This window comes from Aptenodytes patagonicus, chromosome 2, assembly GCF_965638725.1.
Source record: "Aptenodytes patagonicus chromosome 2, bAptPat1.pri.cur, whole genome shotgun sequence".
NCBI classification, from domain to species: domain Eukaryota; kingdom Metazoa; phylum Chordata; class Aves; order Sphenisciformes; family Spheniscidae; genus Aptenodytes; species Aptenodytes patagonicus.
In genome coordinates this window covers 49,107,971-49,125,399 of record NC_134950.1, presented here as the reverse complement: position 1 = coordinate 49,125,399, position 17,429 = coordinate 49,107,971, and the positions used below count along the sequence as shown (strand labels likewise).

The window sequence follows — 17,429 nt, the reverse complement described above, 5'->3', positions numbered from 1 at the left end:
TTCGTTTACTGTCCTCCGCCATCCACGAGCTCAATTGCAAAGCAAGTTCTTCCAGCCCACTTACTGTGTAAGTCACTACTCTGTCATTTCCAGATTTAAAGCCAAAAATGAAGACAAAAAAGCCACTCAGCTTCCAAGCTACATCAGAGCACACTAACCAGAACTTTTATTGTGATGAAAATTAACCATTTAATCCTATGTTACTTTTTATTAATTGTCAGTTTGCGAACAATTACTTAATCTTACAAAAGATGAGCCCAATACATCAATAGCCATCTCATTAAAGATACATCTACCAGTTACCACCAATCCAGTAGATCAGCACCACAGCGTTTTTCTTTGTGGACACCAGGTTACGTTATCTTTGAGCATTTAGAAAATTATTACTTTGAATTCCCTAAGAAATCACTCAAGTGATTACTGTCCAAGACATGAGACAGCTGTATAAATGCTATCACATCAATGCTTTGATGGAAGTTATAAAAATACCTTTAATTTCACTGTCTAACCCATCTGATATCAAGTGATCAGTATTCTTGTTTGAAATGGCAGTATAAGGACAATCTTCGTAGCAATCCTGCCAGAAAAAAAAAAAAAAAAAGAAAAAAGTCAGAGTTTTAAGGATACTAAAGCACACACAAAAAAGTCAGTCAACAGTAGTTGTTAACTTTAATACCAGTTAACTGAATTATTAAGAAAGCATGTTTGTTCGTATATATTAATTTCTTAAGTAGTTTGTGAGGCTTTAAGAACCTGTCCTATTGTAAAGATGAAAGTCATATTCACCAAATGAAGCAAGTATCTTCTGGCTTGCTCAAATAGCTTCACTGTCAACTAAAGCAAGCAACTCCAACTCCTACACAGCAATGCTTACAGCAGTTAAAATATGCTTCCTAAAACAATTCCTGAACAAGCTCATACAAAAAAAGTCACTTATGTTGGACAGTTGACATGGGACAGAAAAAAGAAAGATCTAATTAGTTTACGGTGGAACATTACCTACTGGTCCTCTTAGCTTACAGAATATGAATGTTGCATAATGACTTTGCAGTGCCAGCTAGATCTGGTAAGGAACTATGATTCCACAAACGAGCCTTTTAATCAGATGCAGCTAAAACTGCAGGTCAGTCAAAAGCAAACTCAAGAAGGAATATTTTTTGGTCCTGAAGCCAAAAATACAGACATTCATGGCAAATTGAACTCAAGAGTCTGAGCTAACATACATTATCATTTGCTATCTTAGCAGACGACAGACCAGACCGGACTGCAAGAAGTTACCAGAAAAACCACACATACCCCCACAAAAACAACACACCCACACTGTTTAGTGAAGTACAGAAGACCTGGAAAAAAAACCCAAATTTTAAGAGTGAAGAAAATCAATCAAAATGAAGGTAGAAAGTTACTATCAATAGGACACTTCTGAGGTTACTTGCTCTTGTCAGTGCATAAAGCACAAGCCTCTTATTTTAGTGCTCCTGTCAGTCTATTTCAGACAGTCTAGTATTTCAGTGCTCCTTACTGTCAATTTAAGTAGCACAGAGGACAGTTCTTTGAGAGAGGACTCATCTTATGCCCTCACAAAAAGTCATAGCTATGCTAGAAGTATCTTGACTGCCTATTAGCCCATTCTGTAGAAACACATACATAATACTAAGGCAAAATTTAACACAACTAAATTGGGCTTTCATATGCACCTTATAAATTGTTTTTAGAATACTATAATACCTGGTTCTGGATAGTGTTTTTCTGAAGGTACTGACTCCAAGGATCTGGTATCTGTTCATCTGTTCCTCTATTAGACACCCGAGAATTTATTTTCAGCAAATAGCAACCCTGAGTTCCATACCTCTGCTTCATCTCTTCATAAATGGAGTCAGCTCTGAAAAAACAAAACAATATTTATCTTGCCTTGATATCAAACCAATTCTATTCTAAGCATGTACTGCAACAAGCTATTTTAGACTATTATCCATAGGGATTAAAAGGAAAATTCTCCTATTTTTAAAGCAGTCTTTTATGCAAGACTGAAACTGAGAATCTTTGCGAATTAGTTCAGCAAGCTAGCAAAGAAAGCATTTACCTCAAGAAGCTAGGACTGATTCTTTTCATTTTATATGAACACAAGAAGTAGATTTAAAAATAATACTTAAGGAAATCTGCCTTGATAATAGTCAGCATACTAGTTAGTGGATCCTGTTGTATGTCTAATCTCAATAGAATTTATGAACACAAACATTTCAGTGAAAGAGTTCATCTCAGTTCACTGCAGACAGAAGACCCACCTTTGTTCTTCTCCTGTGCTTACATCATGCAGTAACACATAGTATTTGAGCGTGTTTGGTATAAACCACTTGGGATATAAGTATTCACTACTATGCTGAATTCGATGTTGTTCTTGAGACAGCTTCAGAAATTGCTCCACAGGCTCTGTTTCACTAGAGGAAACTACAAGCATACCTAAATTCACGTTAAGGACATTTACTAAAAAAACCCAGGAACAACCACTGATCATATAATAAAAAAGGAAGTATATAAAATAAAATAGATGAGTACAAGGTGTAAGCCTGTAAAACACACTACCACAAAAGTATGTGCCATTAGAATTTGGCCCTAGTCTCAATAAAAAACACTACTTAAACGGTCAGTTAACTAACATCCGTAACATGAGATGAAACAGGAGTTTGCTCCAATTCTGACATTGAATCCAAGTTTAAGCCAATACATAATAGCTAATAGTTCATTTAAGATTTTAGATAGAGACCAACTGTTCACATATGAAACCTATAACTCAAATTCGCCCGCAGTGTACTTTAGTTTTCAACTTCCAAGGAGAATTGGGACTTCAAGGTATCACCTGAGCAACAATAATGGCCAGTATTCATAAACACAATGTCTTCTGAGTAAAAAGCAGAGGTGTTCAGATTTTTACCTCAATGCAACTACACAATCATTAATAAGGAACATCCTGCTCTGCTACATCTATTCACCAAGTCAGAGACATTAATTCAGAGAAGCCAGAAAGCAAGTTGTACTTTAAATATTATTAAAATTCAGAAGTCAAAGGCCAGAATCAATATTTTGCCAAGTTAATTCTGCACAAATGGTTCTCTCTAATGGCTACTAACATACCTGTTCCACCATACTGAAATTATAAAGTACAGTAAAGGGTTAGGAACAGAGGTGTTATGAAACCTGCAGCATTATAAGTATTGTAAAGCTAAACACCAGCTACATCATGAAACAGTGCATATTTTTGTTTTCCCTGTAGACAAGCAAATCAGGCCTAAGTTTTGGTAAAAAAAGTGAAAGCATTTAGGCATCTTTCCAGACTTCTTTTTGTCCAAAATAGCTCAAAGTTCACCAATTTTCCAAAACACCCTCCCCAACCTCCCCGCTCCATCTGCTAGAAAAAGCTATAAAAAGCAGCAGGTGCACCCCAAACACACAAGCCTCTGCTGTACATAAGGGACAGTCAACAGATACCTAAAGAGCTACAGCAGAAAGCATTTTAGGATGAGGAAATTTAGTTCACAAGTATTAGCTTAGAGTTCAGTTTGACACATAAACAAGTCTGGTTTAAAAAAAAAAAAGAAAAAAACTAACCACAAAGAAAACCCTGACCCCCTTATGAAATTAGTCTGTAGAGTTAGACATATTGAAAAAGATATATTTCAAATCATAATGGCAAAAAGTTATTGCAAAATTTCAAAGTCTCCTACGTTACATTTCTGCAGCCAGCTGTAACAGCCTTCACTAGAGAGGTCTGTAACACTCAAAGGATACATGCAACATAGTGGTTTAAGAATTCATGATCTGATGCAGGCATCGACTGAAGAAAACACTCCCTGTAAGACTCAAACCAAGGAGTAGTAGCTGGAATACACAATAAGATAGGACGAATTAGAATATTCGGCAAAACTTCTGTTTACTCATTTATGAAAAGGAACTATGAAAGACTACACCTAAAAGTGAAGCTGACAAGGTTTGCATGGGAGGGGAAAGAAGGAGGAACAGTCTAAGGAGAAAGCATCTAAAATACACACAAGTGGGAGAAACAGTAACACTTTGAACCAAATCCTGCGAAACTGAAGAGTATCTTAAGCACCAACTTCCTCAATATTGTAGGCTCACATGTATTCAGTCCTTGTTAGGGTAACTACTCCTTACCACCCCTTTAAACACACACACACTTTGTAAAGAAAAAACAAATAAAAATTCTTCTAACAGTCATTGAATTTGCCTCGGCTAGGGATGTAAGAATTGACCAAGAAGCAAAGTTAATCTTTTAGTATGCAGAGTAACTAAGGATTACCAAAACCCTAGCCTGCCAGTTTGTCTAAAGCTTTTTGCAAGTCTTGTGACTTGGCTTGACAGTAGTCCCCTTCCCCTGCTAAAATAAACAGTTCAGCTGTCAGCTGGCAAAGCAGAGATCCAAAAAGCTAAAAGCTCAGATCCCAGTTGTGCCATTAATGCCTTATAATGTTAACCTGCCATGTCCAAATGCCCTTTTTCCAACAAATCAAGGGAAACCAAGTACGTCTGGGACATCCAAAGAACATGTGAACATAAAAGTCTTGTCTGTTTCTTTCCACTCCAACTATCAGTCAAGCAATGAAGTATTATTTCTTCTTTCAAGCCTGTTTTATGCCATCTCAATTCTGCAACTCCTTCCCTTGAGTAGAAAAAAAGACCCCAGAGCAAAATCTGTCCGCTTCTAATAACCTGATTTCACACTTAAGTTAGCTGGAATCCAGTGTAAACTCACCTGCAAACTAGAAAACAATAACTAGTACAGAAAAAATGCATTAATAAGAAATCCTGAAGGTATTTATTTTCTTTATATGGCCCCAAGAAAACACATTCCTTGATTTAACTCACATAAGAATTTCTAATGCTTTGTAAACCTTCCCCCCCCCCCCCCCCAAAAAAAAACCACCTTGATTTCTCAGCTGACTTTAGGAAATCGAGTTTCATTTTTATGTTGGAATTATCTTCTAGTGCATTAAGTTAATACATTTTGTTTAATTCTACATTGTCAGGCCATCTTACATCAGCTTCATCGACACAGAAGACAGATAGAGTCACACTTCATAACTGAACTCAGTCTAGCAGTCAGTACATCTCAAGAAACAGATCAATAGGAGGCAAACTTTTTTGATTATAGCCTTTCTAGCAAACTGCTCTCTGAGCACCCATTTAGGGTATAAAAAGCTCTTGGCTTCACTAAGTCCTACATGTAAATATGCCAACTATTTAAATTAAGGAAAACACAGCTTGTTATTAAAAACAAACCATGAAAAAGTGACTCATATGCAAATTTTTCACAAGTATAACAAAGCCTTGTAGTAACTCAGGTTCATCCCTCTGCACAACCACAACATACGTTCACAGTATTCACTCAACAGCATTTACAGGGCTGTAACCATTTATAGTAGATACTTAAAATAATAAACATGCACCACATTCAAAACAAAAACAATATCTGAAAAAATTTTCACAGATGTAACATTTCATAACACATTATAGCAGTGCATAGCAACACTGTCATTTAGGTACACAGACCTGTATGTTTTGCATTTTTCCAGTAACATGTTTCCAGTGTACTAAAGCAGAACTGAAGTTTAGGCAAACTTGTTATTGTGGTCAGAAATTGTTAAGAAAACACACTGGTAATTAAAATTCATACATAACAGCTTAAGAATGACAAGTCTACTTCATGAAGTTTTGTACTTTTTAGCTGCCTGACTGACCAAGACGAATTTCACAGATATCGGTACTCTAGCACATTCAGAAAGGAAGCAGCACCTGAACAGACACTATTGAAAAGATAGCTATTACTAACCAAAGGCATAAACTTTGTTAATATCGAAAACTGAAAAACATCAAAATCTGGCTCTTATAGACCACAACACAGAGCTTCACTGTAAGTTGAGAGGTCAATAACCAATGCATTTTGGTAGAAATAAGTCTTATAAACTAGGTGAAAATGTATTAGAAAGCTTTTTTTTTTGCCTTTTTTTTTTTTTGAGAGTCATACTCCAGAAAGAATGTCACTATAGCAGAGGCATATGTGCTTTAAGCACAGTCAGCACTTCAGTTCCAGTTTGAAAAGCGCTACTATCCCCTGAGAAGGAAGTTCTAGAGAGAAGCAGAAAGTATTTACATTTGAAATACAGAACAGTGACAGTACACAGTTTCATAGGATCAAACAAAACAGTGCTTTTAGAGCATCAGGTCACTTCCCACCACCACTCTGCACTTATTGACTGTATGGAAAGACCAAACGATTTGATTAACAGGAGTAGAAATGTGACTAAAAGAAAAATTAAAGAACCATCACCAACAATTTTTCATTTAGGGGGAAAAAAATGGAGGAACACACATCTACGCCAAGAAAAGTGCTAAACAGTTGTAGCAGATGGTAAGGAAAGGTGGATGGGGCACATGGAAAAGGAATAAAGGGCAATTTGGCAAATTGGCACCAACCACGAAAAATACCTGAATAAAACGTGGATGTGTTCAGTTCCATCAGTGTCTCTTTCCAATTACTGTACCAAGGAACACTAGCTTTAACTGAGCGATCTGATAGAAAAAACATGATATTATTATACTAAAAAGGGTCAGGTGCAAACACACTATTGGCTTTTACGCTCTGGTACCATGAAGTAGAAAATCCATACCATGGAGGCCCATCAGGGACTGAAGACATTTGATTCCAGCTAACCTTAATCATGAACACTTCAGGCTCCTCAACCTTTGACAGTGTACTTTAATAGAATTCAATATTAATTTCTAGTTCAGCCCAAATTCTGGGCTTGAATAAAAATGGAAATTTATGAAGTAGTAAAGAATTAAGTTATATTTAGATATTATTTCTATTTTTCTACTTGGAAGATACTATAAATGTAAGACACTGATTTCTGAGATTTCTCAGCCTGTAGTACTACAGTTAAAGTAACAAGATGTTAGCTGCTGAAAGTGGTTGCTCCAACATTCTCCTTTATCTCCATCATATCCCTGCATTGCTGCATACCAGCATTAGCATCATGCAGCCCTGAACAAACATAGCCAGGAAAGTGATCCAGCTGAAAACTTATTGGAGAGAAGAAAAAAAATTTAAGTCTTTGGTGGGATCACTTTTCTTCACTCTCCACATGCACTAGTACATGGGAGAAGCAGGCACGGCTGAACCTAAGCACCCTTTCAGCAATCAACCAGGTCTCTCAGTACAAGCTTACGGAAATATGAGACTATTAAACAACAAGCATAACAGAGAAGGATTACAAACAATTAAACCAATTCACCACAGCAGTTCCAAAACTTTTCTAAAAAAAAGAGCAGGATCATGATCCCAGTGCCGGAAACACTCATACGTGAGCTTCTTAAACAATGTTTGTGTCTTCCTTCAAAACAGACTGCATTTGAACATCATTAAAGATTAAGGAAATATGTTTTAATATTGCTATCCTAGAAAACTAATTCACCAAAAGAAAAAGAGCAAATTAAAGAACAGATCAGAGTATTTCACATTTCCATGCCAAAAGATTACGTTTTGTTGCCAGGAATGAATACTTCCATTGGTTTTCAATAAAATGCTCTAACAAAGTTGAAAAAAAGTAAGTTTCTTAGTAAATACTCAGTTTTCTAAGTAGAAAAGGAACCTGACAAGCTAGGGACTTCCTCACATCCTCCTACAATGTAATGGGATCCAAGTTTCATCAAGAACACTGTGCCAGTATTTTGTGCTAAAGCCCTAAAACGGGGTACCACAAAACTACAAAGTTGTTACATGATTTTGTCCTTTTGTATGATCTTAAACAGCTTATACATCTCTCCTTCTGTCAAATAAGCATATAGCCAGTCTGAATGGAAATAAGAACCTGATCACTGAGAGATAGAAGATAGTCAAGTATGACAATTTGTACATCTGAGGCTCCAGCAGCAAATAAGGAAAACAAAAGGAGAGTTATTTGCTTCTACAAAGCATGGCTTGATATAGCCACTATTTTTCTTCCCTTCTTCCAATACCTCACTTCTAAATTGAGATCATTAGAAATGTTACAGAAAAGTCTCTTTACTGAAACCATTCTGCTTTCTTAGGGTCTTCCAAGCTCTCGAATCGAAGCAGACTTTCCGTCCAAAGAAATTTCACAAAAAATGGCAATTCACCAACTTCAGATAAATGAGGACATGAAGACTGAAAAAGGGTACAGTTTCCAGTAACTCTCAAAAATTAGAATTTCCAGGCTCAAGTCTTTTCCTTTACTATCAATATTTCACATTGAGGATGTGGCTTGTAAATTAGGTATCAAAGATGTAGAATTATGCAATTTTTCATCATCAACGTAAAAAAAATCAACATACTATGACATCGGTTACTAATCCTTGTGAAGTTTTGACAGTCTTTTGCTATAGCAGAGCGAAACTCCTCACTGCATGCTGAACTTTAAGTACAATAAATTACTCATGTTTAAATAGGGCAATGCATACATGCCTTGAATTAAGTATGTACTCAAAGGCTTTAATGGATTAGGGTCTTAATTGGGAGGAACTTAATCTTCTCAGCTCTCAAGATCAGGTCTCATTTAGTATTATACACAATGCCTTATCCCTTGGAGATCTGAAAAAAACATTTTTAGAATGTTCTAGCCATTTTGACAGTGAAATATGAAGCACTGAGTTTCATGGCAAAAAACCCAAGACAAGGAATCACACACCTTTCCTCCAAACCTTTCTTCCTTAAACTTTTTGAGAACTTTATGAACTCTATGCATTAAGCAATAAGTAAAAAGAAAAACAAAAGAAGCCAGGACAAGAAGCTTCAACATAAAGCTGTACATTAGTAACAACATTATAAATAAGTTCTGATATTTATTCAACCAAGTGTAACAAGTCAGTATATCAGTTTTGTAACAAGAAAACCTCTCTCATCTGATGAGCTATTAACACAACCAAAGCATGAGTATTTTCTACATTAAAATAATATGATGATTTAACACAAGTTCAGAAGAATTACAACATTAGGAAACATTAAATTAAGAATTATTAATTAAGTTCAACCACTCTTTTAGCATTATATAATACCAAAACTATTTGATAACTCTGAAGTTTCAGTAAAAACAATGACTCAAAACTGATCAACTCTTTAATAGATGCCATGAAGTTGAAATCAAGGTTAGAAACCTTACAGTAAATTCCAGTTTAAGTTCCAAAAAATGCAATATCATTACATACCACTAATGTTGAGATCATAATCTCCAGCTGTGATCACATTAGCTACTAGTCCTTCAGCAGGCTGACTGACAGACACAACATCATTCAAAAGTTTTCGAATGGCACCGGGCTGAGGTGGGTGAGTAATAATGTTGTTGACAGCAATCTTCAAATTTTTAATTATGTGAAGCTGATTATTAGGGTCTCTCATGTGAACTAAAAAAGAAAAAAATAGGCTTTGTTGAGGAGTACAATGAGTTAAAATAGTTACCATAAATTAGTATTTCTCCACCAGAGTTTTCTTTAAAGATTACTTTCTTCAGTAAACCCCTCCATCATCAAATTTCAGATCACAGTCCATAATACTCAAGTATCAAAAATGAAGTAATTTTTCATTCCTGCCTTCCCCCCACCCCGTGTTCAATATCAGGCTCATCTAGGCAGACTGATGAAAATGTAGCATAGGATCTTAACTTACAAGAATATCCACTCAGAGTAACAAAGTACTGAAAATCCATGCCCTACACTGCTGCACTCCCTTCCTTGTGGAACGTGCTCAACCGACAAAGAAAGCCTAGAGTAACCACATATGGATTTCACATAACATCTCATGTTCCAAGGAGTCACCAGTTTCCAAGAAAACCCCAGTACACAATAACAGCATTCAAGAAACTTGACAGAAATAGCATAGTATTAGTTCATCCAAAATGAACATATCCTTTCATTTCTAATTCTACAGTTCTTAATACTAATCTTAAGTTGGTTTGGTTGGGGGGTTTTTTGGTGTGTGGGGTTTTTTTTGTTTTTTTTTAAAGAAATGCTTTTAGAACTCCCCTGTTCTCCAAACAGCATCACACAACTGATTTATCTTAAAAGAACGTTATTGAAGTTACATTTCTTGTGTGACAAACTTCTGGTTAAAATTAATCAATTAAAAATAAAGTCAATGTGAGTAACATCAGCACTCCTGATTCACCTTTAAATGCTTGTTTAAAAAAATCAGAAGAAGTCTTATGAGTATTAAATATTGATTTCAGAATTGTGCATGAGAGTTTTGCTTGACAAATACTGGATTATTGCATGCAACCTCAAAAAAACCTAACAATGCAGTGAAAGTGTCCATGGACCTAGCATTTATGACAGAACTACAAACAGCTGGCAAGCATGTAAGCTGTTGGTGTGGAGAGGTTGCTTATTTAGAAAAAGTGAAGTAGACTGTTACCAATGAAAATAATACTCCAAAAAAGAAACATTCATTATTAAAATGAGCCTTTAAAAGGGTGATACCAGCCTTATGTTATTAGCACACAGTAACTTATGCTGTTTTGTCTTTGTTACTTATCCAAAAAATATTTTCCTCCCATTAAGACCAACTTCTCCAAGAAAGCCGTCAGACGGAAAACACCACCAAAGAGTCCCAAGCCCATGCAAAGGGATCAATACCAAGCCAAAAGGACAAGGCAGCAAAGTCCAGCAAGATGATTAATGAACAATGGTATTTAACTGAAAGTTAAAGTTGAAATTCCGTATAACCGTGACAGCTATACGTAGGGTGCCTTTATTTTCTATATGTTTAAAAAAAAATATCATCACAGGCAAATTTCACTTTTTTCTTTAATGATATGTGATTGCTTTTATTCCTTAAGTCCCTGCTTTTTTTTGTTTGTTTGTTTTGGTGGTTCTGTTTTTCAAAAAAGTCTCTCCTGAAAAGAAAAGAAATTATTAAATCACGAGAAAATTAAGGGGGGGTGTTTGGGTTTTGTGGTTTGTTGGGGGGGGGTCGGGTTTGTGGGGTTTTTTGGTTGGTTGTTTTGTTGTGGTTTTTTGTTTTTGTTTGTTTGGGGTTTGGGTTTTTTGGGGTTTTGGGGGGATTTTTGGTTTTTTTGTTTTTTCACACTTATGTGTACTGGCCCACCTTTCTACTTAAGGTCTAGCTCTGTAATCTTTTCACTAAAATTTGATTGGGCTGCAATCTCTTTTGTATCTTAGAAAGTTACATTTTACCATAAGCAGTAATTTGAGCTTTGCATGACTCCTAAAGTACAGAGTTCCCTTTGCAGAATCTTTGTGAAACTTGCTCCCTCGAGCCATCTGTTTTTAAAAAAGCATTCATGACATTTTCAACAGACAGTACAATTCTGGGTCTGCTCTGATTTTTCATGCCATTTTCCCTATTCCAAACCACAAGCACCACCGAGCAAGCCAGACTAAGTGCAGGCAGGACACATTGAGTATGGCACCTGGTGCTACCACGTGTCCCACAGTACAGCCCTTAACTCCTTTGCATTTTATTTTCACAAATCACTGTATAGCATATAAAGGGCAGCACAAAGGAAAATTCTTGTTCTCCTCCTCGTCTTGCAACTAACCACAAAATTCACACTGTGAAGGTCTGAAGCTGAGCCTTTGGTCCCCCCCAGCCTGGAGAGCACTCCACACCTTTTCCACAAGCCTTTTCAGAAGTAACAACTACGCAGCCTGAGCCAGATCACACTAGATGTGTTTACAGTCCATCTTAGCTGTTAAAGCAGATTTCTATCGCAGTTCAAGTCTGGACTGGCATGGTTCTACCCTCCTCAGTCACACATTCACTCCCAACCTTTAGCCGTCACTGAAGCTCATGGGAAACACAGTGAAGCAGTTCAGAGAATTGATCCTGCCCAAAACGACCTAAAAGTCTGTGGGTTTTTTCAGCTGCAAGTTTCAGATTGAACTGGTTCATCATAAGGCTGTATCAACACAGAGGAGGGCAACTGTGCTGCCTAAACTTAATCCATCCAGTTCAGCATTTCTATCAGAAAGCTGAAGGGGGGGAATTTTCTTCCCCCCCCCATCTTATCATATAGGTACATTATCAACCCTACTGCCACATGATTACTGAAAAGATCAAATGTAAAGGAAGGGGGAGGGACAAACAACTCAGAAACCAGTTTGCCTTTACCAGTGCAGCTCTAACACTAAAACACATCCTTGGTGTCTCTCCTAAAATATAATAGCCATAATAATGAAGAGCAAACACATTTCCACACAGGACGCAGATGACATTTCTGGCATATGTGCAATGCTAAGGACTGACATAAAGGACATACTTGGAACCCCACAAAGCTCTTGCCTTAATCCCTAATAAAAAATTTCTACTGTTATACATTTCTCTCAAGTGTTCACAAGATCATTTCAGAAAGTATTTTGCCAAAAGTGGGAGTAGTAACATATTAGGACAAGATCTTTCTCATCAGAAGTTAAAAATATTCAGATGTTGACTAAAATACTCATGAACAAGGAATTCCTAACATCAAACTAAGCTCAAATAAACACAGTGTTCCCATTATACCTCCTTACTTCCAGCACATATTTAAGGCTTAGAATCAGATACAGTTATCAGAAGCTCCCCCCCCTTTTTTTTTAAAGACATAAACCACTTTGGTTTAAGAGTAACCAAGGCTATCTTAAAGTGACACTTGCTAGTTGAAGTGTACACTGTAATTCTCCCTCCCAGCAAGACAGTATCAGTTCAGATAGCATTTTTAAAGATTCTTAAAAATGGGATGCTATTTTAAAGAAAACCTACCCATACAATATATACATTTGTTAAATTAAGCATCAATTGTTACTAACAAACACAATAATTAAGAAAGACTGCCACTTGGAGAATAAATGTGAAGGTATAAAATCCACAATATACTTTTGGTTTCCTTTATCATAGAAAAATGGGAGTTTGGGGGAGGGTTTTGTTTTTGTTTTCCTCTAAAGTGAAGACTTACTGGGACAGTAAAGTTGTTCTCTCACTTTTTTAACCATTTCTCCTTCAGTAAAAGTGGCTTACTTATGAAAGTCAAGAAGCTAAAAATTACAGTACGGAGCACTTTGAACCTATGCTCAGGATTTCCTACATCACAATTTGCTCTACTGCAAGGATATTTTTGGCTACACCAACTTTAGCAAGTCGCTGATACGCAGAAGCTGAGTAGATTAATACTGATTATGCAGAGCCCCCCCCCACCTACATTATGTATGTTTGTGGGGTTCTACTTGAAATTCGATATAATCTGTTCTCCTTGGACTGAGCAACCACAAGAAGCATGTGGTTTAACACTACCTGAAGAATCAAGCAGTGGTCTGGGCCTGCACATCTCTGTTAACGTGTGAAGGACGATTGATACATGCACAGTAGAAAGCTCAGCTTAGCTTCTGTGTATCAGAACTGTTTTGCACATAAATCAGGATATTCATTTCATAACCGCACTGCTTCTCTAAGCAAGAACGCTGATGAACATGCACCCTTCAGCAGGCTCATAAGCTATACAAAACATAAACTTCAGAGAAAAATCTGTATTTAACAGATTTGCAGTGGCAAACCAGTGACTAAGCTCTTCAAATTATAGAAGGGTTCAGGAAGTAATGCATGTACTTTGAAGTTTTGCACAAGTACAAGGGACAGCTTATTTCTAAAGAGATTAAATACTAAATCAACCCAATTTTACATTACAAATCCAATGAAATAGCCACCAAGTAAAGACAGGAGTATTAATAAAAAAAAAGGACAGCATTTCACACTCCCTTAAGAAAAACGGTGCTTAAAAGTAAAGACATCAAAACAATCATAAGCAGTGAAACACACAGTTGTGGAGTCATGTGCACACATTCTGCTGTACCATGATCAGATCGTTAATCATGCCTCTCTTCCTCTTAATTGGACATGAAAAGGATCATGGAAAAGTTTTACTCCTACGGCTGATCAAACCTATTAAGGTAGAGCAATTTAAGAACTTCTTCTATGTTTCCAGATCTTGTGCACAGGATACAGTTAACAGTGTCACTATGCAACAGTGTTTGTGCAGACTCCAACAAGCATGTTTCCCTGTCAGTGCTCCACAAATTCTGGAGCTAGAGAAATTGCTTACCATTATACAAACTCACGAGAAATTTTATTGCACTGAACTACTCTTCTGCCTGAAGAAAATGCCTAGTAGTGCTTTCCCTACCCTTACGCACACTGGCTTTCACCACAAGAAGTTACATATAGCATGCAACATTTTTTCTACAAAGCTAGAAGAGGAAGTCACACTTGGAGTGAAGAACTGCAGTCAGGTTTGCAGCCTGTTGAATCAGAATACACAGAGACTAGTGCAGCAACAAAACCCACTGTTATCAAGCTTCAGCTTCGTGGCTCTCTGACCCTCGGGTCAGGTTTTGAACAGGATGGTTCGGACTGTCAAAGTTAGGCAGCCTACACAGAACAGCAAGGATGCCTCTTCTCAAAGATTCATCACAATGGCCACAGCTACAAAATTAGGAAATTAAAACTGTATCATGGGGATTTAGATGCCATTCATGAGAGCGTTCATTTATACTATTACATGACAGAGCTTGCAGAAGACCAGTTACAGAAACATCAAAAATTACTACGAAATTATGAAAATCAAAGAGTGGAGCTTTCCTTTCCACGTTTTTAGAAGAATACAGAAATTGAGTCAGCATCAGTCTCTCAAGTAATAAGCTCAAAGTCTTACATTATATCAAGGGAGGGAATCTAATCTTTAGCCATAACTAACTCCTTTATTAAAAGAGGGTGAAGACTAGTTTGGTTTATAAGCGTCGACATAGTATTGAGGGTCTGCATTTACACAGTGAACACAGGATGATTCAGGTTTGCAAGTTCCTTAACTGTTAGAATAGTTGGAACAAAAAAGTTACAATTAAGCAACAACAGAATTAAGTATTCTTCGGAGTGAATGCTTCATTTTGAATAGTCTGCATGGTTGTGTTTGCTAGATGCATTTTGAAAGCTTTTCACCAAAGAACCTAAAAAGATATTTAAGTAACTTCAGAACTCCAAGGATATGAGCTTCTGCATTTATTATTTTTATCTCTGCTGCACTGAGTGTTCCTAAACAAAGGGAAAAACATTTATAAACAAGTTATGGTTAATAAGTTGTTAAGACTTGCCACAGAATTAAGGCAGATTTTAACATATACTAGCTTTTAAGTTGGTGCTATTTTTTTTAAATAGCAATGCAAAAAAATCTAACTCAAGTGACAGTACAAGCTTCATTTTCTTGCACTGTTTCCTCAACACATGACATGAAGAGACTGAAGTCTGAGCTAAGTGTCTGTCAGAAACCAAATCTGACAAGTGTCACTGCACTGCTATTCTGACAAGCAGTTCTATTCCAACTGCTGTCCTGCATACTATTCTGATGAGCAGTGGCTTGAAAAGAATAGCTTAGTTAAATTAAAAAAAAAGAAAATCCAGGTAGTAAGTTAAAGCATTACAGCAAAAGAATCCTACTGTTTCTCTTAAGTGGTCAATTTCCAGTTTTGCTGCTACGCTGCATGGTCATTTCACCTATGCCACATAACCAGCTCAATTCCCACCTTCTCTTTGCACAGGTCTTACTCAGAGCAACATCAACAAAAAAGTATATACGATAAAACCACAAGTGAGAGAAAGCAGAGACTTACAACTGAAATGACAATTAGTGTTTCTGAAAGACCAACCATACTTGCAACGATTGGGTACTTTACTAGCAGCCTTACCACAAGTGTGAAATCCAAGAAGATCTACAGCAAGGGTCAGGTACAAACATTAGCCAGATAACAGTAAAGTCGCTTTAAAGAAAGAAAAAATCCGCTTGGAAGAGCTAGATTTACAGACACCTTTCTCTTCAGCCGCGTCCTCTGTGATGTCTCCAGGAGAAGCCTAACTTCCAAGGTTCCACAGAGAAGAACAGGTCGAATAAAATTAAACAGACTTAGCAGCCAGCTGGGGCAACCCCGGAAAACGCGCGCCTCCGCAAAGCCCGTCACAGCTCCAGGTAACACCCGACCGAGTGGCCGCCGCCACGGTCCGGGGGAAGGGGTCTCGCCTCCGGCCTCCGCTCGGCTCAGCCTCGCCGGGCAGAGGAGGCGCGGCGACAGCCGCTCCGGCAGGCCGGGCGGGACCCCTCGCCCCCCGGGCCGCCGCCGGGCGGAAGGGAGCGGCGCCGCCGCGCTCCCCGTCCCGTGTAAACAAGCCGCGCGCCCCGCTCCGCTCCCCGCCCCGCACCGACCTTCCGAGGTGAGGCGGCAGAAGGGCTTCACCAGCTCGGCGAAGCTCAGGCTGTTCTTGCGGGTGAGCCTCTCCGCCTCCTCGCTGCACAGCGCGGCCACCAAGGGCACGAACGAGTCCTGGATGAACTCCTGCACCGACTGCACGCACTGGGCCATCGCCGCCGCCACCGCCCGGGGGCCCGAGCCGGCCCCGCCACCTTCCTCCGCTCTCCTCCGCCCGGCCCCGCCGGCTTCCCCCGCCCCGTCCGCCCGCCGCTGCCTCCCCGCGGCTCCCGCTCCGGCCGCCTGCTCCGACGCCGCGGCCACCGACCGCTCAGCGACTGGCCACCGCCGCCATGTTGCGCCTCAGCCGAGCCCCTCGGGTAGCGCCCGCTCCCGGCGGCCCCCGCGCTCGCTCATGTGATTGGCCGAAAGGGGCGGGGCCGGGGCGGGGCGCGCACGGGCGGAAGCGGCCGAGAAGGGGGAGGCGACGGTGGCCGGGCGGGGGTGGGCTTGCGTGTTCCCCCCGCCCGCGGGCCGTTGGCGCGTTCCGAGGGGGCGGGCGCGGAGAGCCGCCACCAACCGCCGCCAACGGCCTTCGCCTCGCTGAGGCGGCGGGCGGCCGCCCCCGGGGTTCGCCCTGACGGCGGGCAGCTGGTTTTGCGGCAGAGCCGAGGGCTGGCGTTTGGACCCCGCTCCCAGCCGCTGCGCTCCCCCTGCCCGCGCCGGGGTTCGGGGCTCAGCGCCCGGGGTGCCGGCCGCCTCGCCGGGCAGGCCGCTCGCCTCCCCCCACACGCATGCACCCCCGCCGTGCCTTGGCAGCCGGGGCCGGCTTTTCGTCCGGCGGAGGCACTGCTTGTTCAACGAGGTGCAGGATGAGGGGGAGGTTGGATCAGCCAGGGTTTTGCAGAGCTTTGCTAGGCGGTGAGAGTGCAGGGGGGGGTTAATGCAGAGCTGTTAACCCTCCCAAAAAAAAACAGTTCTGGAGTTTTTACTTAAAAAAAAAAAAAAAAGCCAGAATGGTTAAAAAGTAAAGAGTCGTTTGGGGTTTCTCTGGCGGACCTGTCACTGCTCAGCTGTATGCATGAAATGAAAATCATGCAAAATAGCTTAATTTTCAAGATTCGCCTATTAAAGCAAGATATTATACGGAGTCCTGCTTTTACATTTGTAACCTGAGTAAG

At 39.6% G+C, this 17,429-nt stretch overlaps 1 protein-coding gene across 4 annotated transcripts in view; it reads right to left on the bottom strand.

Annotated features, from left to right (window-relative positions):
- The window catches only part of TRAPPC8 (trafficking protein particle complex subunit 8), a 57,763-nt gene extending 41,281 nt beyond the window's left edge, over nt 1–16,482 (bottom strand). For 2 of the 4 annotated variants that reach the window (XM_076329787.1, XM_076329788.1), the window contains exons 1-7: nt 16,266–16,482; nt 9,238–9,432; nt 6,502–6,585; nt 3,787–3,876; nt 2,286–2,460; nt 1,729–1,882; nt 490–577 (exon numbers count right to left, since the gene is read on the bottom strand). In XM_076329787.1, the coding sequence (XP_076185902.1) occupies nt 490–577; nt 1,729–1,882; nt 2,286–2,460; nt 3,787–3,876; nt 6,502–6,585; nt 9,238–9,432; nt 16,266–16,422 (943 nt within the window). In that variant the 5' untranslated portion in view covers nt 16,423–16,482. The remainder of the gene's footprint in view (nt 1–489; nt 578–1,728; nt 1,883–2,285; nt 2,461–3,786; nt 3,877–6,501; nt 6,586–9,237; nt 9,433–16,265) is intronic. The other 2 variants (XM_076329789.1, XM_076329790.1) reach the window with 2 other exon arrangements.
- Nucleotides 16,483–17,429: the final 947 nt, after the last annotated feature.